Source organism: Lutjanus erythropterus, chromosome 19 (genome assembly GCF_056507025.1).
Source record: "Lutjanus erythropterus isolate fLutEry1 chromosome 19, fLutEry1.hap2, whole genome shotgun sequence".
NCBI lineage: Eukaryota > Metazoa > Chordata > Actinopteri > Lutjaniformes > Lutjanidae > Lutjanus > Lutjanus erythropterus.
This window is the reverse complement of record NC_139335.1, coordinates 29,050,822-29,078,542: the sequence shown is the minus strand read 5'-3', so window position 1 is coordinate 29,078,542 and position 27,721 is coordinate 29,050,822. Positions and strand designations below refer to the sequence as shown.

General features: G+C 39.9%; 1 protein-coding gene across 2 annotated transcripts in view; it reads right to left on the bottom strand.

The window, feature by feature from the left end:
• The window catches only part of ap2a1 (adaptor related protein complex 2 subunit alpha 1), a 33,451-nt gene that overhangs the window by 2,968 nt on the left and 2,762 nt on the right, over positions 1-27,721 (bottom strand). The window contains exons 2-21 of one of the 2 annotated variants that reach the window (XM_084743550.1): positions 23,806-24,017; positions 17,985-18,178; positions 17,679-17,808; positions 17,248-17,349; positions 16,679-16,938; positions 16,254-16,422; positions 15,868-16,005; positions 15,399-15,581; positions 14,965-15,062; positions 14,655-14,886; positions 12,564-12,752; positions 12,324-12,478; positions 9,196-9,258; positions 6,306-6,368; positions 5,571-5,653; positions 4,510-4,599; positions 3,778-3,901; positions 2,066-2,182; positions 445-514; positions 37-171 (exon numbers count right to left, since the gene is read on the bottom strand). In XM_084743550.1, coding sequence (XP_084599676.1) covers positions 37-171; positions 445-514; positions 2,066-2,182; positions 3,778-3,901; positions 4,510-4,599; positions 5,571-5,653; positions 6,306-6,368; positions 9,196-9,258; positions 12,324-12,478; positions 12,564-12,752; positions 14,655-14,886; positions 14,965-15,062; positions 15,399-15,581; positions 15,868-16,005; positions 16,254-16,422; positions 16,679-16,938; positions 17,248-17,349; positions 17,679-17,808; positions 17,985-18,178; positions 23,806-24,017 — 2,807 coding nt within the window. Of the gene's footprint in view, positions 1-36; positions 172-444; positions 515-2,065; positions 2,183-3,777; positions 3,902-4,480; positions 4,600-5,570; positions 5,654-6,305; positions 6,369-9,195; positions 9,259-12,323; positions 12,479-12,563; positions 12,753-14,654; positions 14,887-14,964; positions 15,063-15,398; positions 15,582-15,867; positions 16,006-16,253; positions 16,423-16,678; positions 16,939-17,247; positions 17,350-17,678; positions 17,809-17,984; positions 18,179-23,805; positions 24,018-27,721 lie in introns of both variants that reach the window. The other variant, XM_084743551.1, reaches the window with a different exon arrangement.

The following is a 27,721-nucleotide window of genomic DNA, read 5'->3' as shown; positions in this document are numbered from 1 at the left end:
ATTTTATTTTTTTACTAAGAGAGGCATGTTGTGTACCTGTGCCTGGGCGTTTGGCTCCAGTCTTAGCAGACAGCCAACCTGCTGGCTCTTGGTCTGGATCACTCCAGCGCACACGTAGTTCTCTGGGTTTGGATCGACGTTGTCCAGCAGGGCTGTTCCTAGTCCCAGAAGCTACACGAAAACACATCAGCACACACGTATCACAAAGAATGAAGGATAAAGGGAGTTCAGGCATTACCAAAAAGCAGAAGGGTAATCTTGTCTGTACCATAAACCTGTCTTGGACAGAGAGGACAGTTTTATTTCATCATTCACCTACATTTTAGGTTCTGCTCCAACAAAATCATACTTTCAAAAACATTTAAACTAAAGTATCTACAACAGTATGACAACAATGCTACGTCAGAAACATTTACATTAGCACAAAAAAGAATGAAGACGTACCTTAGCCTTAAGTACTTCAGTGTCCATGCTGTGGTTGGCCTTGAATATCTTTTGTGCTTCTTGCTGAGGCCTGAGAAGAGTTCACACAGGAAACTTGAGTTTTACAACGGACTCTGAATGCACCCAAAAGACACACAGCAGTGTTTCCCCTACATGCACCTAGCAGTAGCACTGTGCAGCTGCTGCAATACGACCGCCGAGGAGAGGAGCCCTCTGAATCAAATTGTGAGGTACCCAGAGATTTCAAGCGGGAGACGAGAGGGGTCAAAGCAGCTTGCTCAGCCTCTCTCCAGTTCTCTCTCCTTGTGTCCCTTGTATAGTTTGTGTCTGATCTAAAGTCGCCCAAAAAACACTAATTTTTTATCTTTTCACTCTTGATTCCATTTTAACTAGGGTTGAACAGCTGATCAAAATTTTATCGAATCACAACATGGCCTACTGCAATTTGAAAATTGCAGGAGGTGCAATATTTGTTCAAGGCAAATTGTGTCAAAGTACCATTTTAAATTAAATAGTGTAGTGTTGAAAAGATGCCTTGGCTTACATGTCATATTCTAGACTTTAAAATATCTGGGTTTGATGCAGATCCCTGCAAAAATCACACCATAATCATTGGATTTGCAATATCAGTCAAAATAATAGCAATAAGAAATGTCTTCAAAATCCTTTAGCTCAAATTTTCACAGCATCATAAGTGGTACTGAATGATATTGACACCAACCAGCTGCACAAGCTTTTACAAAACAACTGCCTGGGCTAAACATTTAACAGGAGACTCTGTGTGTGATTAGATTGTTCTCACACAGCAGAGCCACCAGGTGTGGGCAGAGGGGAGATCGATCACCCATCAATCGCGGATGACGCTTTGAAAACGGATAAATACTTAACAAATGCCATGAGTGCCATGAGTCATAAATTATAAATCGGCACCTGCCCAAATAAAGTCTGTGATTGGGACATGCTCATGTTCACAGAAGGGGAAAATCACACAAGAGTGACCGTTTTAGCAGAAAAAAATAAGCACATATCTTGCAAGACCTTTGCTGCATTTCACTCTGAAGAACTTTGTGTAGCAGCAGAGTCATAAAACAAAAACAGGAAGAGCAACTGATACGTTTCTGTAGTTGAATCTACGAAACTACTTTATTTCTACTAGAGAGAAAGTAGTTCCTACATGAAACTGCTCACAGCAAGGGCTGTGGATTATCTTGAGTAACTGGGTCATGAGGTTTTGAATCTTTCGAATGTATTTTTGGCGCTTTCAGCTCCGCAAGCTGACGGCCATCTAGTTCCATTATGATGGAGAAAAGACAGACATCTCTACAGCAACGGATGAACCGAGACAAAAAAATACATATGTGGATAGATTTGGGGGTTGAACTGCCCCTTTAAATGCTCTGACATTAAATTATAGCTGACATTTATCTGCTGCTTCATTATCCAAACAATAAATAATAATCTAACTTAAATTCTGGTACCAACAGATGTGTGTTTTCCATGCAAGCTGTACCTCCACTGCTACAACTCCATCCTGGGGGAACCCTGCATAACACACACACACACACACACACACACACACACACACACACACACACACACACAAGCAACAACACACACTTACTGGCTAAGCTGTTTCCAGCGCTGGAAGAAGTCGTGTGAGGTCATCTCAGTTGGCTGGAAGAACTTGTTGATGGTGACGGGCAGCTTGAGGGTCAGGTTCTGCAAAGCTCCACCATATCTGCAGAACACACATGCAGAGGTTGAAAAAGCTGAACCTCAGGAACTCAGACCTTTGCCATTTCCAGTCATCCTCCCTCTCCTAACAGCTGTCTGAAAGCACCTAAAGAGTGAGACTGCTTATCCAACATCAAGACTTCACAGACGCACCCAAAATGTGTTAGTAGCACTGAGAATCAAAAACTGTCATGTCAACATTTTGTCTAAGTATAAAACGTTGGCAACAAACGTCTGGTGAGAATCTGATTCTGCTGATTAGTTCATTTGATCATATAGTTCCTGCTTTAAATCTAAATGCAAAAAAATGAAAACTGGACTGTATTATACCTTGACAAAGTGTAGCTGCTTGAATTTAGACATTTTGTTTCTGTTAATAGTGGCTAATTGGTTAATTGTGGTTTCTACAAAAGTGGTTTTGTAGAAAACAATATTTATATTCCATAAAATTAGGCACTGAAAAAGTGTTGAAACATGAGCACTTGTATTCAAAGTGTAACCCAGCCGATTCCATTAATTCAATTAATAGTTGTTTGTTTTAAAATGTCAGAAAATGGTGAAAAATGTCAGTCGGTGTTTTCAAAAGGCTAAGATGACATCCTAAACTGTATTGTTGAATTCATAACCAAGAGTTATTCAGTTTACTGTTAAATATTCACATTTAAGAAGCTGAAATTTTAGTTGGTGACTAATTTAATAATCAGATTATTGTTACAGCTCTAGTCTGGACGTTCTATTTCACACCTGCACGGTCTGAGTCAGACGTGTTCACGCAGGTCTGAAATAATCCGTATGGTTAGGCGAGGGGTGGAGGGAGGGAGGAGGACTCATGAGCAATGATGACTGTTTCTGCACTGATGTCAACACAGAGTCTCCAAATAAACAAACTGTGGAAGCGGACAAGGACGATAAATGTGGAGATCAGCTGACTGCAGTGTGCCAACTTTTGACCAAAATGGGAAAGGCATGTTTCACCCAGCTCTGACATGCCCTCACAATCCTGATAAAAAAGATAATTGCCGGTGTGCTGCTTCTCTGACTGTTTTTACAGATGATGCAGAAAGGCATTAACATGTGAGTTCAAAAATGTTAGATTCATGCAGGCCGATACTAATCTGAAGATGGTCTGTATGAAAACAAAACTATCAGCAGCTTCTCGAGCTGGGTATCAGTACTCACTAACTTCAGGGCATCGATTGAAATAACCCAGTCGTACCAAAACTTGTCATTCAAGCCTTTTGGTGTCCTGATGTAGAAGAAAATGACTATTTGGGTGATTTTGCCACCAAAACATTTGAAAATATGGCTACATTACACAGCTGTGATGTCTAATAAAAATAAATGCATAAAATGTGGAATGATTATTTCAGGAAAAACTGTGAATATGGCTAACATGATGAAGCACCTAATAAAGCATGAAGAAAACTTCAGGGTTGATGGTTACACCAAGTAAAAAAGGTATCAAACAGAGTACAAAAAGCTGCAGTGCTTGTGTGAAGTGAACAGAGTGAAGAAAACCAGACTTTTCAAGTCAGTTTTTTTAATTTTAAACTCACTGAGTCTAAATTTGTGGCTTGTGTGTTGGTTGTATGAGCTTACCTGAACTTAATGTTGAGCAGTGGAGCATCAGAGAAGTCGGTCAGACACTCGATGTTGAGGACCTGCTGGATCTGGGCTCCGCCCTCTACCAGTGGTTCCACTGGTTTGGTCTGGACATTGAGCTGTGGCCAGCTGTCAAGGACCATCAAGACATCACGCAGACCGACTTCCAGTCACCTCAAACTGTGAGCAGTGCAGCCTTGTATTTTTCATCTTTTTAATCTATTATTTGTTTTTATGTCTACTGACATCAAGCGCTGTTGTCTTTTTTATCCTTCTATTCTTTTGTTCTGAATATTTAGAAATAATAAGGTAGTTTTATTGTTCTTTGTCGACAAAGACTGACAGATGACATTAAGTATAGCCACGTCTTTCCCTCTGACTTATTTTATTTCTTTATCTAAAAAGAGAAACTAGTCAGTCTGATTTTCAAGGACTTCCAGCACCTGTTAGTAAGTGAATAGGCCTAATTCATGAGTTCTGTGTCAACATTTGAACATACATGGTCACAACTATGAGCAACTTTTGGTCGTCATCAGCTGACACACATTTTGATACTCCTGTATTGTGGCTGCAATGAGATAATATCAGCAAGGTCAGGCCAGGCTCTACTTTGAACCCAGACAGATGACTTTGAAACAGTTAAATCACATTCTGTGTCCCAGTTAACCCATTTGAAGATTTGGTGGTTTCACACACACACACTGACACATAACTGTAGAGAAAGGATATGAGACTGCAGCTCCCCAGGACAGCTGACTGTGGTGGTGAAGCTGGCAAACTGCACTGACGTCTTGTTACCGTAGAATAAGTACATTCTCCCTGAGAGACAAACACACACAGTGGTTATAAGGTCATTCCTTTTATTAACACTAGAAGTGGCAGAATTCCAGCTAAGCGCTCATTTTGACCTTTGGCATCCAAACTCTCATCTCCCGTGATAAATACTAGACTAAGAGATTAATACGTTTATTCTGTTAGTCTATCTTTTTAAAAATGAAATGACACCAAGCTATAAATGTTGTAAAATTCATTTATATATTCATCAATATGCAAGCCATCACATGCAGTGAACTGTTAAATGTATTTTATATTATAATCATGCCAAAGCTAGAAATGAGTACAAAAATAAACACCCCAAAAAGTTGGAAACATTGCTATTTGTAATAAGCAAGAGTACTTTGTTTCAAAATTTCAGAGCTTTAACACAAAAAATTGAGTTATAGGTGCTGAGACAAAAAGTGTTACAACCGTCCCTGGTCTCCCCTACTTTATTTTTAATGGGGTCTAATTATTTGTCTTAATTATTTGCAATTTAATGTTGGGAAATTGGAAATCAAGACCACTTATTACCAGTGATAGTTGCTAAGCAACCAAGATGCATCTTCAGCAGTGCAAAAAGTAACAATATAACAGTGGCAATTTTTGTGTGGACAGTAAAACTGCCTAAAAATAGAAATAGATAAAAATCATCCCAATCTTGCCTTTTGTGCAATTTATATATGTAAAAAAAGCATCTGAAATGAAAATACAGACATTTTTAGGAAAAGTCAGGTACTATGAGCATTGAACCAAAATGACTTGGCTGTTCTTGTGTGAACGGAGCTATGATACACTAATGACAGTACGTGTCAATAAAATCCAATAAAACATTACCATTAAGGCAGTGACGGTAAACCGCCATCCCACGTTAAAAATAAATCTGCACCCCACAACCCTAGTAACAACTCATGCCAAACCACTGTCGATAAAACCTGCCAAGCCACGCCCACTTCCCCGTGGAGACAACTTACCCAGATTCTGACGATACTCTGACTTGATGCCAATCTGTAGCAGCTGATTCTCAAACAGAACCCCGTTGTTCTTGCACACAAACCTGTAGCATGAAGGCATTTAAAGGGTTAGTCAACACTAAAATGTTACTGTAGCAATTCTATTCTAATAAAACACTTGATATCAGTAATTTCCTGGTAAATTTCAGTATTGTTAACAATTAAACACAAATAGGAAAGTAGCCCCAATTCAAAACCCATCCATCAATTATCCTCCCATCGTCATCCCAAGATATTACAACATTATATCCAGGATTCCTAAACCTTTTCCAAAGTCAAATTCAAGTACTTTTGAAACATTTTCAAGGTGCATTTTCAGCACCTTACAGTTGTGGTAAATTACATATTTATATACTCATACATGCTCAAAATGTTAAAATCAGATGTTATCATGCTATAAACAACCGAAATTAAGTTTCATGAGAGAATTCCACTGAAGGGAGATAAATTAAAGACACACACAACAAAGCTTCATGCACTTTATCCAAAATCTGAGCACTTTTCAAGCTTTGAAAATACTATGTTAAAATTCAAGTATTTTCAAGGATTTCCAGCACCCAAAAGAACCCAGTATATTGGTCAGATGGCTGCACAAGACCAAAAGTCAAACCAGTGGATGGAACTTCCTCCCAGTTTACTGCAAGTGCTCATCTTTGTTGAGACATGCCAAAGCTTACGCACAGAGAAAGACCTTACTTGTTGAGAAGTTCGTCTGCCTCAGACAGAGGAGGAGCAGGATCCTCAGAGGGAGGAGCAGAGCTGAGAGACCACAGGACAGCGCAGGGATGAAGAGAGCCCACAGGACAGAGAGGAGGAGGAGGAGGAGGGATGGATGGATACAGATAGGCGACAAGACAAATGAGGAATGAATGGACAGAGCAGAAATGGGAGATGGAAAAGCCATCCATTTCGACAGAGTACAGTGACAGTGTGATTAAGATTGGTTAAGAGAAACATGAAAGAAGAAGAAAGAAGGATAAAAAGATAAAATGCAGAGGTTAGTAAAAGCAGTTTATACAAAAATGGCATCATCACAAAATGAAAGGTATCTGCTGTGTGGTTACTTCAAGTGCAGTCAATATGCATTTGGACCATTTCTACGGTTTTGGTTCTATACTCAAGCACATTTTAAAACAAGTGAAACTGTAGCTATGAGGGTAAAGTGCAGCCTCCTGCTTTTATTTGCTTATATCCAGAGTGGGTGAAAACATCTTCATCCTACCACTGGGGCAAAAACAAATTAGAACAAATTAGACAGTTTACAAGCATTGTAATGCCTTTTAGGCAGCACTTTGACCTCAGTAAGTGTTGGTTTGCTGGAATCCTGATAGACTACAGAGCCAAAACAACAGAAAAGTATTCAGTGTCCAAATGCATACAGACTGCACTCTACTTCAGACACTGTTCACATGTTAAGCACATACGTAGTCTACACATAAAGCTTGATGCCATGAACATTTTTGGTAAAAAAAAAAAAAAAAAAGAAGTTACTAGTGAGTAGGTTGTTTCCATCAATGTTTTTGGGTGCATTTTCAATTTTCAAGTAAAAAAAAAAAAAAAAAAAAAGACTGAGAAGAAGTGTGCAGAATATTTGAAAAAACTCAAAATTTTGCATGGATAAAAGAAAATATGACAAAGTGCAATACAAACACCCTGAGAATCAGAAAAAATTGCAAGCTATATTTCATTGCACTTTCACCTCAGTATTTGCTGAAATCCTGACAACAGAAAGACATTCACTGCTGAAACGATTAATCGAATGATTATAAAGTGCCAACTATTCTGATAACGAATTAATCAGTTTGAGTAATTTTTTTAAGAAAGAAGTCAAAATTCCCTGATTTTAGCTTCTTAAATGTGAGTATTTTCTGCTTTCTTTACTCCTCCCTGGACAAAACACATTTGAGGATGTCATCAAGGTTTGAGAAACAATGATCAACATTTTTCAAGTTTTTCTGACATTTTATGGCCTAAACACTAATAGGTTAATTAAGAAAATGATCAACAGATTAAGTGATGAAAACAGGACTTAAATATGTGTTCCACATGTTTGGACCTATTTTTTTGAAGTGACAATATTGTGGCAGAAGTAATTAATCGATTAATCAAGAAAATGGTCGACAGATTAATCGACAATGAAAATAATTGTTAGTTGCAGCCCTTTGCAGAAGCACAATTAGACCATGTATAAAAAAAAGTCCTATCATAAGTATTGTTGCTAGTCAGTGGGTTGTTTCCATGTACATTTTTGGTGCATTTTCAATTTGCAAATAAAAAAAAAAAAACAGAAGAAGTGCAGAAAACAAAACTCAAAATACTGTATTGATAAAAGAAAAATGAGACAAAGTGCAAAGGAGACAGCCTGAGAAACAGACAAATCTGCAAGCTAATTTTTCATTTGCTCTGATAAGTAGGTCCGGCCACCATCCTGTTCAGACAGATTTCTACCCGTCCCGGATCCTGGATGAGCCAACCACCACCATGAATTTACTATGGGCGTGTTTGATATGATGACTGGTGGGGGAGTGTCACTGGTCTAGATTTTAAGTTAGAAGTGACAAAACTGTCATGATTCTGTCACTCCACTGTCTATTTCACACCTCTAGTGTTGTCAGAGACACATTTTAGCGTACTGCTTAGCTGTAATTTAATAATGTCTGTGACTTTTTTTTAAGATTGTTTTGACTGGCCCTCTTTTAACTGTGTCATCTTGCTGCCCTCTTCTCTTACAATGGTTTAATGGCATCCACTGAAAGACACCAGATTTTTTGTTGTTGTGGATAAAATGGACATTAAACTGCATTTCCTTATTGAGATTTTTGGAAAATTCTGTGAAAATTTGTGCTACATCTGGATTGTAGCCTGGCTAGAGAGGAAAAAGGTGGAACCTGTCTTTGCATGACAGTTTTTCTTTTTTTTTTTTTAATATGACAAAGCCAGTGCATTCTCCTGCTTTTGATGGTTTTCTTGTCATGCCTCTATAGTGCTGCCGGTTTTCACTTCATGCAAATGTGAACTGTTTTAGAGAAAAAACTGAAGAGTGGGCTGCACCTAACTGACACCGTCATGGTTATTGACTTTCAGATGCTCAATACAGGAAGCACAAGCATCCGTTTTTTTTCAGATGGTGTGTTTGAAGAACCTGTAGTAGTGGAAGTTCAGACTACTTTACATTAGTTTGACAGAAAGGCAGTCACAGTGAACCACTGTGGATACAATGTCACATCGTCTGACTAATGTTTAACTGTCAGCCCCCATTTTCACCCCACTGTGCTGTTTTCACACAGGTACATTGTGTGTATGTATGTAAAATGTGAAAACTATGAATAAACCTGATTTTGAGAGTTATGAACCACAGAACCAAAATAAAGAACTTGAAGCAAAAAACTCTTCAGAGCTTTCACTTCTAAAAAATGTTAAAAGGCATCAATGTATATGTAGAGCAAGTCAGGTGCTTTTATGTAAACCTAAATATTACCAATCACATGTTTAATTAACGATAAAAAGCCTGCCATAGAAAAACTATGTGGAGGTGCTATATTTGTAGTTTTCTAGCTAATTCTGTAGTTTACTACTGGGCCCTTACTCCGAGTCACCAGAGCCCTCCACCATTAGGGAATCAGAGGTCTCGGTGGGCTGTTCCAGATCTCTGTCAATGTCCAATCACGGTAGAGGACAGGAGACAGACACACATTCAAATCAAAAACACACGCACATACGCGCACACACACCCACACCAACGCACAGAGGGAAATGGAGAGAAGGGAAGGAGAGAAAAAGACGAAAGACAGTCACATACACAGTAAGATAAAAAGAACAGACAAGTGTAGCAGACCTGCCAACCAGGAAGAAAAGTCTACATTGTCTCCTTCTGCTTTCATGATCGCTCCTCTGTGGAAGGACGAGCGCTGAGCCAATACGACCTGCACGACCCTGATACAATACCGGATAACAGAGACACAACAGCCCAACTTGTAAAGAGGGTGTTGCAAACAAAAATGGGCGTTAGGTGTGACAGTTGATCATTTTACCCTGTTAAGTATAATAGTGGACGACAACCAATGTGGAATCTGCGATGTCTTGTGACGTTCACGATTAATGTGTGGGGTTTTTTGTCATCTCTTGGCTTTGTTTGACAATGTGCTCCATAGAGAACACATAAACAGAGGGGGAATGATGATGATGCTTCTAAGTGAAAATGTCAAACTGCAGAAGTTACTGTTGTAGAGCTGCAAGGATTAATCGATTGTGAAATTAATCACCAACTATTTTGATAATCGAATAACTGGTTTGAGAAATTTTTTAAAGCAAAAAAGTCAAAATTCTCTAATGCCAGCTTCTTACAAGTGAATATTTTTTGGTTTCTTTCGTCTTTTATGACAGTAAACTGAATCTTTTAGATTTGTGAGCAAAAGAAGACATTTGAGGACGTCACCTTAGACACTGACCAACAGTTTTCACCATTTTCTGGCATTTTATAAACCAAACAACTATTAAATGATTAATCAAGCCAGGCCTGCAACTACCAATTATTTATACTGTTGATTAATTGGTTGATTATTTTCTCGATTAATTGATTAGTTATTTGGTCCATATAATGTCAGAAAACGGTGAAAAATGTTGATCAGTGTTTCTCAAAACTTAAGATGACGTCCTCAAATGTCTTCTTTTATCAACAACCCAAAGATATTCAGTTTACTGTCAGAGAGGAGTAAAGAAATCAGAAAATATTCTCATTTAAGAAGCTTCAACAGGAGAATTTTTACCTTTTTTTTCAAAACTAGATTTCTCCACATCCTGCCAAACAATGTGATGTCACTGTCTGCTTTGACAGAAACGTAAGCTGATAGCTAAAATGGATGACATAAAGGCAAAAGAAACCTTTGGAGAATACTAAATTGTGGACAAAATATCACTGAGGGCCAAGTCGGCTGTTTAGGACATTTTGGTGCGCTCAGAGACTGTGAGAATAACGACAGTGTCTTTGCTGCTTGTACAAAGTGTCAAAAAGTGTTTGCTTTTGATAGCTACAAGCTGGGCTCGTCATCACGGTGGAAACATATCGACAGCTGCAGGGGCACAGACGCTGTGCCACTTGAGTGACAAGCGTGTGACAGTGTACGTGTGTTCAATTACGGGTGCAGGTTGGGTCGTGGGGCTTATATTTACGGTTCTGGGCGGGTGCGGATTTGACTTGGAGATAACTGCGAGTAACAGGTCAGTTCTGGTACTCAGTTTTGACGGTGCATGCAGGGTCAGGTTTGCAAAGCTGGACCAATACAGGACTCTAAGCCCAGCTCCTGAACAGACTTAACAGGAATTATTAACTACAGAACCGCCACCACTTAAGTACGATCACTCGCAGCAATTTTACAAAAACCTGATACCGAGCTAAACAATGAATTTAAACATTGTTTGCCTTGAGTCAGCACTGTGTCTCCTAAAGAAAAATCAAAGAGAGGATGGCCTGCGATTAACAGATTTCAGCAGCTGAGGTTTTCGAACAGTTTTCGTATTTTAAAAAAGCACGGAGAATCTGACTACAAAAGTCTCCAGGTTGACAGGTCCATATTAGACAAAGATAGAGCAAAGAAAGACAGAGCCAACTGAGCAACAACCAGCACAGACACATTACAACTAGCTGCACACCACGGACACCACAACTATTTACAATAAACAGTTTAAGACAGGAAACACCAGTACATTCAAATTCAGGGTGATTCCCTGTTTTGCCCAGTCCAGTATCAGAGCTGTTTGAATGGATTTGGCTGAAAGGAGAGATCATTACACACACTGATGCGTCCTTGTACATAACATATATTATATTTGTCTTGTTATTATTTATGATGTGTATATTTGTTAAATTCCAACACATTTTGCAATGAGGGAGAGCTCCTCTGCCCTCTTCTGTGCTGCCAGTCTGCTCCCTGGTTCTCTGAGGAATCTGGTTACCAAAATGTATGTAAATACATTTTGTGGAGGCAGCAGGAACACAGAAATTAGAGCTGTCCTAAGCCGGACCTAAGGAAAGGTATCAGGCCTGATCCAGCCATACTTTAAAGGCTTATTTATGCTCCCTTTACATACGAAAATAGACACACTATGTTTAAAAAAATATAACCATCACTGCCCATGTTTTGCTTGTTACATTTTTTTTTTGTCTATTTAGGTCTTTCATGTTGTTTTTGTCTCCTTACATCTGTCACATGTGATATACACATGGTCCCTGGCAGGCTAAATATAAATAATCAATAATTCCCCTCAAATGCATTAAAACTAAAGTAAAGCTTGATTTAAAAAAATATAAGGGGAAGAAAGTACAGCTATGTGTGTTCAAATGTAGGGAGTAAAAGTAAAAAGTTATTAGAAAAAGAAAGTAATGTAGAGATACCTGGAAAATCTACTTCAGTACAGCAACAAAGTATTTGTACTCAGTTATTTCCTACCTCTGGTTGCACTCATGGCTAAAAATGTATGGTGTACTTCTTTTGTTTAGATAATATCTGTCTTTAGTCAGCTCGTTTCGTAGATGCATCAGTTTGTGGCAGGACTTGCAGGTCTCATTTAATTTCTACAGTCCTGCTGTCTCAAGCAGACACAGTGTCTTTGCTCCGGCGGCTGGACTGCATAATCAGCAAGCTTTGCTGCAGCCACTCATACTGGACTTTGCTTACGGCGGATTGTACATCTGCTCATCAAGAGATGACTTTTCACCTTAGGAAGCCGTCATCATTCACAGCAGCAGAGGGTGCGGCGGGCCCTGCCTCAGAGAACACATCTACCAATAGGCTGCCAGCGCTGGCCGGAGCAGCACCAATGGGAGCAGCAGAGCGAATCCCGAGGAGGTCTGCTGATGGTGACGGGGTGGACTGGAAAACAAAGGACACTTGCAGTAGGGCCACAAAAATGTAGGACATTTGTTTTCTGAAAGTAACCCAGTAAGAGTGTGCTTACGGCGTTGGAGGCAGCCATGGCTGCTGTGTCTGGACCCCGGTCGGCTCCTCCGTTCAGCTCCCCGCCCTCCCTTTTGCTGTCTTCCAGCTCTGTCACAGACACGGCACCGGGACCCTTCTTCTTCTTCAGCTTTGCCAGGATTGATGACTCCCTCTCTGGGAAGGGAGGCATCTCCTCCAGGACAGTGGCCTGAGGGGACAGAGAGGACAATCATGCTATGGGGTTTGGACAGGACAAGCTGTGAACATCTAACAAAAAGACAAATCACAGTTTGTGCACAAATAGGGTGGCCAGATGAGAACAGATGGAATTAAGGACAGGAGAGTTGGGGGATAGCATGTTTTGTCAGAAAAATTAAAATGTAGAGAATAATTTAGAGTAAAATCAGACCGATGATTTGTTATAAATATTTTGAAGATCAGTTACAGATTCTAAGGATGATATGATCCTGGTCCTTGGGGCCCACTGCCCCGCATGTTTTCAAGGTTTCCCTGCTCAAACACGTGTGATTCAAATGACAAGGTCACTATCAGGCTTCTGCAGAGGCTTGAGGAGGAGCTGATCATTTAAATCAGGTGGTGCTGAAGCAGAGAAATATCTAAGGGTGTTTTCACACCAGCCTTGTTTGTTCTGAACTTTCTGACTTCTCACTTTGATCTGGACATGCATAAATCTCCCCCAGACTACGGTCTGACCCAAAAAAGCCAGAGTTTGGTCTGGTGAAAAGAGGTGGTCTTGGTCCGGATCAAACTGAACCATGATTGTGTTTGTTTCTAGTGTGAAAACAATATTTGGATGGTTTGGAATTTCAGGCCAATTACAGGAAATTACAACAGGATATCATTAAACCAAAATGAGCTGCAGGAGCACATGAAGACAGGAGGAGACCAGAAAATTGACATCTGGTCTATTAAGAGTCAACTGGAAAAAACTCATAAAACTGTGGACACTTTCCAGTTGCTGTTTCACTTTGGTACTGCTAATAGTGGTGCCAAAATAATAATAATATTATGGTGACAACGATGTGAATTTGTTCATTCATCTCTCTCCATAAACAGACAATGAAGTCAGGCTACTTGCCGAACTGCAAACACGGCGACATCAGACGCACACCTGCCTACCAACCAATCAATGTCAACTATAGGGAGACGCACCCCACACAGGCGATGATGAAAAGATGCAGGTATGACATGCAAAGTTATTTAGTCCACTTGGACAACTGCAATGTGGAACCAAAACTAACTAGACCAAATGTGTCTCTAAAAACATGAACCGCAGTCCAAACTTTAAGTTGTGAAAGCAGCCTAAAACATGCAAGGGAGTGGGCCCCCAGGAATGAGATTGTGAAATGCTGGCCTAGTGCAACGGACAAGTGAAAACACACCAATAATACTCTGACAAAAGGGAGCAAGAGAGTTCATCTTTGGGATGAACAGAACAGGATTTTGGATTCAGGACAACTGCTCGAAATTCAGAACTGTCCTAAATTTTTCAGGACGTCTTGTCACCCTATGAACAGCACATTCAGCAAGACCAGGACTGCAAGGCTTTGGGCTGTGACCTTATCCAGAGACTGTGACAGAAATGCATTACATGTAAACCAGTGCTCCTTGCAAATACTATTTTCTAATTAATTACTGGATCTGAGTTGAGGTGACTTTGGTCTAACATGGTCATCAAAACTAACCAGGACATTCATGAATAAAAATACAACCATTCTAGGACTAGGTTGCTCAGACTCTTGAAGATGTTTTGTGTTTCAAGATTTTTAAGATTCTATGGATCCCAGGATTGTGTAACTGGGATTGATACCGGGCGACATAATGCTAAAGAAGGATACCTATCTCTCCAAAACCTTGACACCAGGCCACCACAAGGAGTCCAACTTCAGGGCAGTGGCTGGATGTTGTAGAGGAATACATGCCATGGAAAAACTGACTCTCTCTAAGGACTAAAGCCATGGAAAACTCTCAGCTAAATGGACTGCAGACAAGACAAAAGATGGGTCGTGCTCTTAGCTGCTATCAGAATGGATAAGATTGTAAAGTGAGAGTAGTGCATCTGCCTTTAGGGGAAAAAAAAACCACTAACCAGGACATCGGTGCTGGCGATGGAAGAAAGCTTCAGATACTCGACAGCACGCTGCTGCAGCTCCACGTCTGAGTTACGGATCTGGCTGTCACAGCGCAGAACCTCCTGGATGGTGGCCTTGGTCTCTGGGAACAGGTTGATGAACTTGATGTAGGCTGACAGCAGCAGGGCACGAGTGGGCACAGAACACAGGTGGAACTTGGAGTGGAGAAGGTTGAACTGGACCAGCGGGCTGGATGAAAGGACAGCAAAGTTACTACTGATCATTTCAACGGTCTTGTAGAGCCTCGGCAGCTAAAACCCAACATACCTGGATCGTGGGTCGCCAGCAATGAGGTTACCAAACTCTCCCAGAATGTAGCCTCCAACCTTCACCATGTTCTCATGGCAGGCTGGGGCCTGCAAGGCCTGGAGGAGACAACATTTAATATCAATGTTTTTTAATTACAACAGTGCTAAAGACACATTTGATGTCCCTTTATTGCACAGCAATACTTCAACCAAGAGACAAGCAATACATCGCAGAAGCTTTCAAAGCAAAAGCACACTGACAGAGCACTGTATATAATGATTCGACGTCGACTTTCAGTGCTCAACAGTTTTAGATATTCTACATATAGACGCTACAGACACTTTAGTCAGCAGTAAAAAGGGACCGTGGCTAAATAACCATTTTAAAAGAACAATAATTTAATCTACTGCTCTCTTCAAAAAGCTACATTTCAAGATTTCGTGTGGCGGCACCTCAAAGACCGTCTTGGCGGCGTAGCCCTGCACGTCGTCTCGGTTGATGACGATCTGAATCACGCGATACCAGACCTCTTCACTGACGTAGTCACCAGCAATGCGGATGAGGTTGAGAATGGTGTCCACGTACCAGGAGTAATCAACAGCATACTTCTCTGCCAGGATAGCCACTTTCAGCACCTGAATGAGAAAGCATCAGTTCATATGTCATTCTGGAAAACAGTCTGAAATAAATCAGATCTGACATATTCTGGACACTGCTGGGTGTTAGAATTAAAGTTTGTCAGTATTAATACATTTTCTAAAGACTGCTGGAGTGTTTTTGGTGTTGATAGCTGCAAAAAGTAGCAGGTGGAAACAAGCCACCTTCGACAACTCTCACTTGACATTTAGTGAGGTGTAATCACATAGTGGGAAAAGAGAATATTGCATGACATGATAGCTTTATTTGCACATTAACACCCACCATTTCCTCTCTGATGGAGTAGTCTGCTGTCTCAAGGTAGCTGAGCATCTCGGCTACAATCTGCTTGGCGTTGCTGCGATCACACATGGCATACAGCAGATCAGCCGCCCTCTGTCGAACACTCACATCCCTCTCAGTCTGCAGAAACCCCGAGACACAAAAAGTGACTAAATGGAATGAAGAGGATGTGAAAGAAGCAGAAAAAAAGACCTAACAGACAAGTGCATAACTATGTGTGGATCGCCACGTGCTCCTGTCTATTACACCAATATTATCCTGCAACCTTTTCAGCGGTTCATAGAGGCTGGGAGGATCGTTCCAACTGGCACAAGTCTGTCACACATTTAACAAATTAACCAAATTATTGCTCGGGTGTGAGGCACCACCTTGAGGGCGTTGATGACGGTCTCGATGTGTGTCTTGACGGCTTCATGGGAAAATTCGGAGCTGGCCAGGGTACACATGCTCTCCAGAGCCAGGTAGCGCAGGTTTGTCTCTCTGTGCTGCAGGAACTGGCCCAGCTGGTTACAGGCTCGCACCAGCAGGTTGGGCTCACTGCAGAACAGAAACGGACAGTTATTTCTACAGTAGTCTGGGAAAAACTGAAGGTCACCAGATTATGAAAAAGCACATCAGCAGGTCACAGTTAGGACTGAGCAAGACTAGCTAAAATTTGATTTGGTTCAACCACAGTAAATAAAAAAAAATCAAATACAGTAAAGGACAGAAGAAGTTTGGCAACCACTCCTTTAAACTATATAAAATGCTCTGCAAGCTGGATTCATTCTGCACACAACACATCAACGCTCACCTGTCATAGTGGATGATAAGTGAGATAGCCTCAAACAAGATAGCATTCTTGGCGTTGGAGTGCTGCACCTTCTTGGACTTGGGAGGCTCCTGAGCCTTATTGAGGATGGTCTCAAGACACTCTACCAGACGGCCCTTGACAGCGCCATCTTCTGGTGGAGGGTAGCACTGGAGCAGGCGCAGCAGCTTGCAGGAGAGCCATGGTGCTGGGACAAAGTAGTACGTGTAATCCTGGAGGTCAGTGGAGGCCGACGACACAATCTGGAGTAGCAACATTAAAAAAGACTTATTATAGAACTCATGTAAGACACAACTGATCAGTCTCATAAAGCAGCGGACTATACTTAGGAAGCCCAGAAATTATTTAGTTTGTTTTTTGTTTTAGTTTTTTGCTCTATACTTAAGTGCACAGATACGGCAGTCTTTCTAATGAAGTCCTCAGTGGTCTAAACTTAGCTTTGATAGCTGACAACACTGTTTTCTCTGAAGCTGTGATGCACTCTGATCAATGTCAAAGCAAGTTGATGCCGAATTCGATCAAGAGAACACAACTTAATGTTTATAACACACCCTGCTGAGTCGGGAAACGGCCAGGGAAACACAGGTCTTGAACTCATCTGGATTCTTCTGGCTCAGACAGGTAATGAGAGAGATGGCTGCTGTCACCACTCCCTAAAACCCAAGCACACACACACACACACACACACACACACACACACACAAACACACACACACACACACAAGGAAAATTACTAATCTTGCTCACAAGTGGTGCAACTGGTTTTATCAATCATGTGGAATGAGGAAGGTATAATTCAGATTGTGACATAAGCATAAACTTTTAACACACTGAAAATAGAACGTAACTAATGTCAGTCAGTATACATAACACAAATGGGTTAAAGGGATAGTTCACCCAAAAATGAGCAATGAATGTATATAAACTGTTAACTACATTTAACTACATTTCTGATGTGTGGAGGTCTGGATTGTGCTCTCACCATGTGTTGGTCGTTGAGCAGGTGCACCACTCGTGACGTCCACTCACCCATCAACACCAGGTCAGGTGAGGTCTTATAGAGCCGCAGCAGACACAGGGCAGCCGACTGTTTCACACTGTCCATCGTGTCACTGTGGTGCATCACATTCACATTACCAGCAGCTCAGTGAAGTCAGCGATGGAAACTGACACGATGGAATACAATCTTTGGCTTCATCGCTCAAAGCAAAAAAATTACCAAGCTAAAATGGGGTAAACGAGGATGATTTTTACTTCCTCAGCCCTCCAAAACCGAAGCCACACTCACCCGGCAACCAGGATCCGAGGGATCTCACTGGCGAAGGCCTCAGCCATCTCGCGGCTTCCCACGTTCGCGATGCAGTGAAGCGCCAGGCACATGAAGGTGGGGTTGCGGCTGGACAGGTCATTCTTGATGGCGTTGTTGATCAAACGGATCAACTCGCTGTTGCTGTTTACCAGCACTGAGATGAACAGGTAGCCCTGGATTGACAGAGGTGAATAGAAAACACCAGTAAGATTTAAACAGAGACGTTATGACAAAGGGTAAAGAGAGAGAGAGTTTATTATCAATCAATCAAATTTTATTTACATAGCTTAAAATCATTAATTGCCTCAGGGGGCTGTACAATCTGTACAGTGTGTGACAACCCCTGTCCTGTAGACCCTCTAAAGAGAAAGGAAAACCTCCCCAAAAAAACTTTTAACAGGAAAAAAAAATGATAGAAACCTCACAAGGAGCCACAGAAGAGGATGTACAGGCGTATACAGAAAAGTCATAAAAAATAAAGTACTATTATGTCCACCAAGCTAAAACTAATGCAGTCTAATACTTTGCATATACACATACATAACAGTCCTGTGATAAATCCTACCTTCATTATAATTTTCGATTTTGATAGTTTTGGTAACTTCTGCTGCTTTTCAAGTGTCCTGACCTAAAGTGAGAGGCATTTCAAATACATCATGCCTGATATTACTGGGGCAGACTGAACCCACCACATCGACCCCTAAATCACTACAGTCCCCACATCATGACTATACTGACTTGAAAAGGGTCAAGTGTAAGTGTATTTCCACATTAACCACTAGGTGGCACCAAAACACTACAATATTACTAGTTTTCCCCTGTCAAAAGTTTTTCCTTACTCTTTTGAGTGTTTACAGGATTGTATACTGTACAGATTGTAAAGCTTCCTGAGGAAAATTGTGATTTTGGGCTGTACAAATAAAATTGACTTGACTTGATTACCAAATTCACCCTGGAGAGTATTAAGTCTGTTGCTTAAATTATTGTTTATATTCTTTAAGGTGTGATTCTTAACATTTGAGCCAACATACATATCCTGCATATCTATCAAGTCAGAGCTTTGATATAACAACCTTTAATTGAGTTGCTGCACTTTTCTAACAAAATAGCTTGCAGAAGTTTTTGTTTCAATCGCAACAGTTGACGGTTAAAGAACACAGTATTTGTCATTGCTATGGACACATATCAATGCTCTGTGCACTTTTATACTATAGAAATGTGTGCTTGGTGTTTTGACTGAGTTTGAGCTCCAAAAAGATTTTGCGTCTTTGTGGAATATTGTCCAGGTGCACTTCTTCATTAAGAAATAAAGCAGATTTTTTTGGAAATTTTGTAATCCTGAGCCTTTTGGTGAGGTGACTTAAAGTGCTTTCACATCAAGGACCCGGGACCAGTTCCAAGTACACTTGACCCCATAGTCCAGTTTGATTGATTAGTGTGAAAACACAGAATGCAGTTTTGTTCTCCCAGGAACAAGCTGCCTTTGATTTTTTTAATGAAGTATAAGGGAAAAAAATTGCAACTTCTTTTTTTTTTCTTTTCTTTTTTTTTTTTGCAATTTCCCCTGGTCGTGCAATTTCACTGCAAGCCACAACAAATGCAACATGCACTGCAATTTTTTTTTAGAGAAGCTGCTGTGAAATCAGGCATTTTAGGCCACGACAATCGACAAAAAAAGCACACAAATCCCTGGGGGTACTGCTTGGTGTGCTCTCAATAATATAAATGGGGTGGACAAAATATTACAAACATCTTAGTGTCTAACAAGAATCTACAGCTTCAAAAGTAACTCTCTAAAACAGATTCAAGCAAAAAAAAAAGTGAACATTAAAACCATCATGTTCAGACTGCATGTTGTTTTCCTGTCATCCATCCATTTGGTGAAAAAAAGTCGTATTGCAATTATTTTGACTGAAATTACAATTGCTATATGTGAAAATGATCAGTTTTGCATTACAATTTCCATGTTCACTGAAAAAAAAAATCTAAATCATGATGATGTGATATTTATTGAGGTCTGAACCTTGGATAACCTTGGATATTGTACTTGGCCATCTTGCGATTTTATTGCAATTGGGATTAACTGTGCAGCCATCCATCCATCCTCAGACAGTGGATGGATAGCAGGAAATGAGGGAGACACACGCCAGGGATGTTCATTGTCACCATGAGGGAGCTACAACTGTATTAGTTTTAACTAGGTGAACTTAAGCTGTTCTTAATCTTTCAGCTAGTTCTTCATAAATTAAAGCCAGCAATGCAGTTCAGTGTCAGCTTTTCAACAAACCTTAACATATTTCATGTGTGATTGTGTATTTTTTCAGAAACTGCCCTCTAGTCTAATAGTAACAGCAATTATATCATAATTCCATAAAAACATTCTTAACTAGGTGTTCCTAAATATTTCAGCCCAAACTGATGCAGCCTGATTGTTTTACAGCGATCACCAACAGACACAGACGGCGGTTCTTTATCAGTGAACTCTGTGGAACATATGATGTGACAGATAACAGCTTCTGCTGGACCTTGGCATCTACCAATGCCAGCCCTGCCTATTATCTTATTCACAGCATGTCTTAAAATGAAAGAGCTACGGACCATTATTTTTTTCTGGGTCAATTGTACAACCGTAGGGTCAAACTTTTAAAAAGGTGTCCAGATTTTAAGGCATAGAAACTCTGCTGTTTTGAGTGGTAGTAAACCCTCAAACCACCTCAGAGATCCTGACTCAACATTATTCTGCCTACTCAACATTTCCTGTTCCTGATAAAACGGTCGACCGTACAGATTCAGGAAATGGTCCCAGTAGCTGAGGTATCTGTTCTGCTTTAACGTTTAGAGCAAAAAGCTATGTGTCCATCTTCCATGTGGTATTCAAAGGGACAATTTCGGTATTATATTTAAACTTAAAATTCATTCTCGGGCATTAAAGTATCATTCTCAAGTCAATTTTTTTTCTTTTTCTTGTTTGTGCCTCAGAAAAAAATCATAAGTACAAGAAAATCTCTTAAGAATCTGTTTGTATGAGTTCTTGCATGCAGCCACTGTCCTGCTGCATTTTCCCAAAGTATTAGATGTATGGATGAAAACACCCACAAACATTGTTTTAGTTGTTTTTTTCAATTTCTCTTTATTTTAAATCTAGTCAAAAAGTCAAAAAGATAAAAAAATGTGTCACACTGTCATGTCCTAGTATTTTCAGCTTCCCTCAAATCTCACAAGCCAAAAACAAAAGCCATGCATTTTTGTGTGTACATTTACACACACAACTGAAAGTCATGGCCAGTCAGTTGGACCTGACCATGAACCAATGATTTGGGCCTAAAACCCTGTGAGTTAGGTAGGTTGCCAAAGTGAAGCAGATGATACCTAGCATGACACTTAGACGGTTTGTGATTCTGGCCAGTATGTGGGTGATGACACACAAGTCATTGATCTCTCGTTCTGTCAACACTGACAGTCACCAACCTTGGATCTGGTGTGGTTCAATAGAGCATGTGTAGAACATTTGAAATGCTGTTCTAACAACAACTCCAATATGACCACATTATTTAAAAGCACCATCAGGATTTCCTTAGGATGTTGTAAGGGAACACTATTGTCTCCAAGTGTTCACCCTTAGCTACTTAAGTACTCCCTAATGGGTTACTGTGTTACTAACTATTTTCCTCCAAAAATTTTAAAGGGACCCATACCATTCTCTTAGAGGTCAAATAATGTGTGGGGCACAATACAATGTCTGAACTTAAGGGATTGAAGAGGAAGAGGAGATACTAAGACACATTTTTCAGGACAGGGAAAACCTGCTGGACACTATGATCAATGCGCAACTTGTTAGAGAGTATAGATTTAATGTCAGTCTGTCATCACAATCTCTACAAAACCTGAACTGGACCTTGAACACCAAACTAGAAGGAATCATGGCTTGCCAGCCATCCTGCAAGTGTGTCAATTGCCTTGAATTTGCTCCTGCATCAGCAGTTTTAACAGCTGTTACAGTTATTGTCAACACTGTGCCTGTCGACACTGCCCTGAGGGGATCATGTGATCACTTGTGTGGGTACATGTGTATGTGTGACCTAGACTTGGACTGCAGCTAGTCCTGCATTTTACCGGAGCCATCCACCAAACTTTTCTGTGTACGTTCATGACTGTATGCTGATTCACAATTTTTGCAAGTATGTTTTTTTTTTTATTATTAATAATCCAACATATTTTCCCCAGCCTGTGGGAGATTCTGCCACCAGCTTTGCGTGGGCACTGAACGAGGTATACGCGGGAGCTTCAACAAGCTGTTTGCTACAACATCAAATTCCAAGTGAAAGGCCAAAGCGTGCAAAAACACTGGATTCACAATTTATCCAAAACACATCCGAGTTACCCTCAACAGGTGGCTGTGTCAAAATACGCCAATAAAGCAGCCCTGGACAAAGATGACAAAACCTTCCTTAGAATAACTTTGAAAACTAACACCAAGTGAGTGAGAGCTTTTTTTTATAGCTTTGCTTTTTAATTTTGAATGATCACCAACTTTCTTAGCAATGATTATGAATCTAACATTGTAGCGTGCACAGAGCGAGCCCTCTGTGCAGCAACAGCAGCCTGTGAGCGCGAACAGAATGAATCAGTCTCAGCTTAATATCATGACTCTGAAAGCACCATAGTGGTTCCCAAACTGGGGGGCAGAGACACTGCAAGGGGGGGTGATGATCTGGGAAGAAATACAGAGCGAAACAAATGAATATATATTATGTAGGGCAAATAAAAAAACAATTGTTTGCTTATGCTATCATGCTAACTTTTCAACTCATCCTTTTTATCAGTTGCTCCCCAAATTATTGTTAATGATTGATGATAATTGTGGGGTGCAGCAAAATTTAAGTTGCTGTGCAGTTTGTATTATGTTCATTCTCATGTTGATTAACAGAAGTGACTTTTTTGCCTCAATCATTATTAATACTACAAAATTAATACACTACATCAGCCAGACTGGGAACCCAAATGTCTAGTGTTAGTTGCTTAAATATGACTGGTGCATACTGACTGCAGCTGGAGTTTTATCTTTAAGTGTTCTTCTGATCTTGGAATAGAAAATGTCTAATTTTTGGGAAAAATATTGGTGGTGTGTAGGCCTCTGACAGTGGAATGGATATCAAGAATGGCACTAAACTGACAACAGTTCCTCACATGTAAGTGCTGAATTATCAATACGCTCCTGTTCAAAAGTGTGAGCTCAATTTAATGAAAATGCAGATGAAAAAATTTAACTTAATTCTGATAAAGTAAAAATAAAATAAGTGTTTCATCTTTTCACATTTTTTCATGCCATGTCTTTAATTTTTGCACCAAATTATGGTAAAACACGTATTGACCATAAGAGTATTGATAAGCAGAATCAGGACTGATATTAGTATCAATAAAATCCTAACAATACCCATTTATAATCAGCAGCCAATCAGGAGAGACACTGCGTAGTGCCATAAGACTTTAAATGGAACTATGAATATTTCTTTGACTGTGTGGAAATGTGTTTTTTTTTTTTTCACTCTACAGGTGCACCAGTCCGTACGGTGTGGAGACCTGAATTGAATTGGTGAATTATCAAAAAATCAGTAATCAGTAATAATGTTTTGGTTTATTATTTAAGTATGAACCAAATGGACTTGACAAATCCAACTTTCATAAATCAAATGCAAAAGTCCTAAACTGGACCCTGAGAACCATTTTGGGAAATTCTGTTTCAAGTACAGCCATACAAAAAAACATCAAACACACATAACACAATCAGCAAAGGACTTACAATCTGTTTCTCTGTGTACTTGTTGGAGCTCAGCAGGTTGACTGCCTCCATGTGTCCAAAGTCAATGTCATGGCCGAGCAGGAAGATGAAGAGCAGCTTGCAGACATACTTCTTCTTGCTGTAGCCATCCAGAGCCTTGTCTCCTTTAAACTTGGAGCGGATGTTGGCCAGCTCTTTGTTGATCCGTTTGATCTCAGCTTCCTTGCTCTTACCTGTCAAGAAAAGACATAGTACAGTGCCAGCATTTAAAATATGGACATGGTGGACCTGACTTTAAAAAACCCTAACCCTAATTATTAAGACTGGAGTTCTGACAGCCAGGCTGGCAAAATAACAATACCTGTGAGGCCAATGAGTCTGCTATCAAAACTTCACTCTCTTCTCACACTGTCTTATTAGCAAAGCAATACACAAAACAAACAGTGCTGCAAGGCTTCTCATTTTTTCATGACAGATACAGCTGGCTCATATGACCTGGAGCCAATTAATATTCATTCTATGCAGAGCTACAATGATTAATCAATTATCAAATTAATCGACAACTATTTTGATAATAAATCATTTTGAGTCATGTTTTAATAAAAAAAGGGTTCAAGAGATATTGACATCATTGACAGTAATTAAACTGTCATTAACAGTCACTGACAGTCATTAACTGTTATTAACAGTCACTGATTCACTGTTTCTATACCCAGCAACATACATGAATCAGCTGATCTGTACAGCCACAAGCACCAACACCAGCATCATGCACAATATGGCATGAATGTAATTTGCATTTCAATTGCAATAAACCATAATAAGAAACACCATACAGTCTCACAGTAGGATTGTTTTGCTCTCTGATATGTCGAGGGGAAATAAATTGTTATTAAATATAAGTGTAGAAGAATTAAATGACTCGTAATTTAATTGAGAGTGAGGAGGCACAGCCAGGTAGAACTCCACAACCAGCAGATTAACATTACTAGAATGACTCACAACAGACAGTAAGCTCTGCTTCCAACATGCTTCTATCCAGTGAGGCAGTACATCAGACCAAAGCAGACAGCAGATGTAGGCTTGTCACATTCTGCTCTACAGCAGACAGCGAGATCTACTTCCAATGAGTTTCCATCTGAAGAGGCTGGCTCAGTGGAACAACAGCATGTCGCTGAGGAACATGCTCCAATCCCAAGCGTTCAGGATACACCTGTGCAAGAGTCTATTTTGCTTTATTAAAGACAGGAAATAAAGCTTAAGGGAGAGTGAAGAAAACCTCATGGCTGTGCATAGCTCCATGTGGTTCCTGGGAAGATTTGGATTTCAAGACAGATTCAGTCGGCCAAAGGCGCAGTGTCACACAAACGGCTTAAAAACTGCACAGTTGCACATCTGAAAAAACCTTAACAGGAGATTTTAAGAACACAGTCCTAGGAAATATCAGTTACTGATCCAAACAGCTTGCCAAAGCCCACAAAGAGCAGAGGGTGCTGTGTGAACAAATGAAACTTGATGTAGAGGAACACACACTGGATACTGTTTCTTAGGGCTGCTCCCAAAAAGTTGACTAAACCAGAAACGTCTTAGTCAACTGAGTTTTTTTTTTTTTTTTATCTGTTAATTGCAGGAAAAAAAAAACCCTTCTCATTAGGGTCGGCACCGACATATCGAGACAGTTGCAACCTGGACTTTTTCTCTTGTAACATACCAGCACACATTACATTACAATAATATTATAAATATGCAACAACTAGTCAACTATTGGCTTGAACTAACAACTACTATTCAACTATGAAACTTTTCAATCAGGGGTAGAACCACTGTTTCTAGTACAATGACTTTAATTCTAAGATTTAAATTCTTAAATTCTCTTAAATTCTTTTAAACCTTGGAAATGAAGCTTTAATCAAATGCCCAAGTCATGCATCTCCCACTGGACCACCATGTGACCTAACTTTGGACAAAATATGAATTGTAATCAGGAGTGAGAAACTTTTTTTTCAACCTGTTTGAATTGTGCCATAAATTACACGATGTTTTTCAATTTAGAGAATAATTTTTAAGTCAAGACAGTCACAGTTTATCCTAATATTGAAGTATCAGACTGTGAAGATGTGTAATTAGAAAGACTACACCCGGAAGTCACATAAATTTTGTCATTATTTCCTCTCTCCAAAAGCAAACGTTAGCTGCTGAAGGTACTATGCCTGGATGTTTTGTACCAGGATGTGGTCACACAACAGCAGGTCTTACTCATTCTTTTTCTCCGTGGCTGATAAAACATTTCAGGTAAGATAATGTTACAAGGAGCAGCGAGATTGGTGCTGATGACAAATGCTGTGTTAAACGAGTGATGTAGTTCACTGAACGGTTTCAATCTAACCTAAACTAGGACAAACCTAACTCCAATTAATCGATGAGGCAAATAACAGGCAGTTGTGGCCCTGCTTGTCTGTTTCACATTTCTTAGGCCTGACAGCTTTAAGGGGTCGATGTAAAATGTCAAATAGTCATCAAATCTCCAGTACTGGCCAGTCTTGCTCCTACTGGAAAAACATAACATGTTTACAACTGCTCACTGCTCACACCAAATGAAACTGTTTCAGATACAATAAAAGCCAACAAGTAACAATGCTTGTAATGTCAAGGCACCAGGTTGTATTTCCATAACAGCTAAATAACACTAGCTATTTGAGTCAACAACCTTAGCTAAGCCAATGTTTTAGTGTTCTGTTTAATAATTACTGGGTGTATTATTGTGCAAACGCTGTTGTGTTTGTCAAGAGGTATTATGGTTGGTAGGTATAATAGAGACTGTTTTTAGATAAATACACAGATGTATGGATGAGTCCCAGCAGCAGTTTTCATTTTGGATCTGATTCCAGGTTGGCAAATAATGTGGTTAATGATCATTTAAAGAATCTCTACTCAGTATTTTGTATAGGCTTGAGTGACAGGACGACACACTGTGAGACTAAATTCATTTGTCATACGTAAACTGTGGCATCTAACCAATTCTCTGGGTGTATTATATCATTGTATGCTGCAATACTGCAATTCAAAGTACTTTAAAGGCCCAGTGTGTAGGATTTTGGCACCTAGCAGTGAGTTTGCTGGTTGCAAACACCTGACCTCATCTCACCCTCTTGCAGAAACAAGGCAGTCTCAATGGAAGAGGATCTACCCCCTCTATAGATATAAAGGCCTCATTAGGTCCAAACGTGGAGCACACGAACGTATGTTAAATTACTTCTTGTAACAATAATTCTCATTACCAATTATTCTGTCGATCATTTTCTTATTCTATTAGTTGTTTGGCCTATAAAATGTCAAAAATGTTGATCAAAGCTCAAGATGACTCAAATGTCTTGTTTTGCCCTCAACCCAAAGATATTCAGTTTACTGTCAGAGAGGAGTAAAGAAAACAGAAAATATTCACATTTAAGAAACTGAAATCAGAAAATTTGGACTTTTTTTTCCAAAGAAATTATTCAAACTGAATAATCTATTGTCAAAATACTTGGCAACTAATTTAATAATCAACTAAAGGGATAGTTTACCCAAACGTTCACAAAACACTGCTGGAGTTTCACAGGAAAACAGCGTTGCAGAATCTCCCAAACAAACAAAGTGAATGGTGACCAGTTTCCAAATGTGATGACGTGATGTGATGATCTGATGTGTGCAGACAGCACATCAGGTTTTAGGAGACTTGGATTACATCAGCAAGCAGTATAAAGACATTTTATGTTTTTGTTTTTTTGGGGGGATTGTTTTTTCCGTTTGAAAACTGGTTTTTGTTCACTTCAACTGTTTGGGAGATTCTGCAACGCTGTTTTCCTGTGAAACTCCAGCAGTGTTTTATGGACTAAAAAACTAAACCCCACCTTCAATCAGCATGGGGGTGAGTAGATAATGACAGAATTTTCTATTT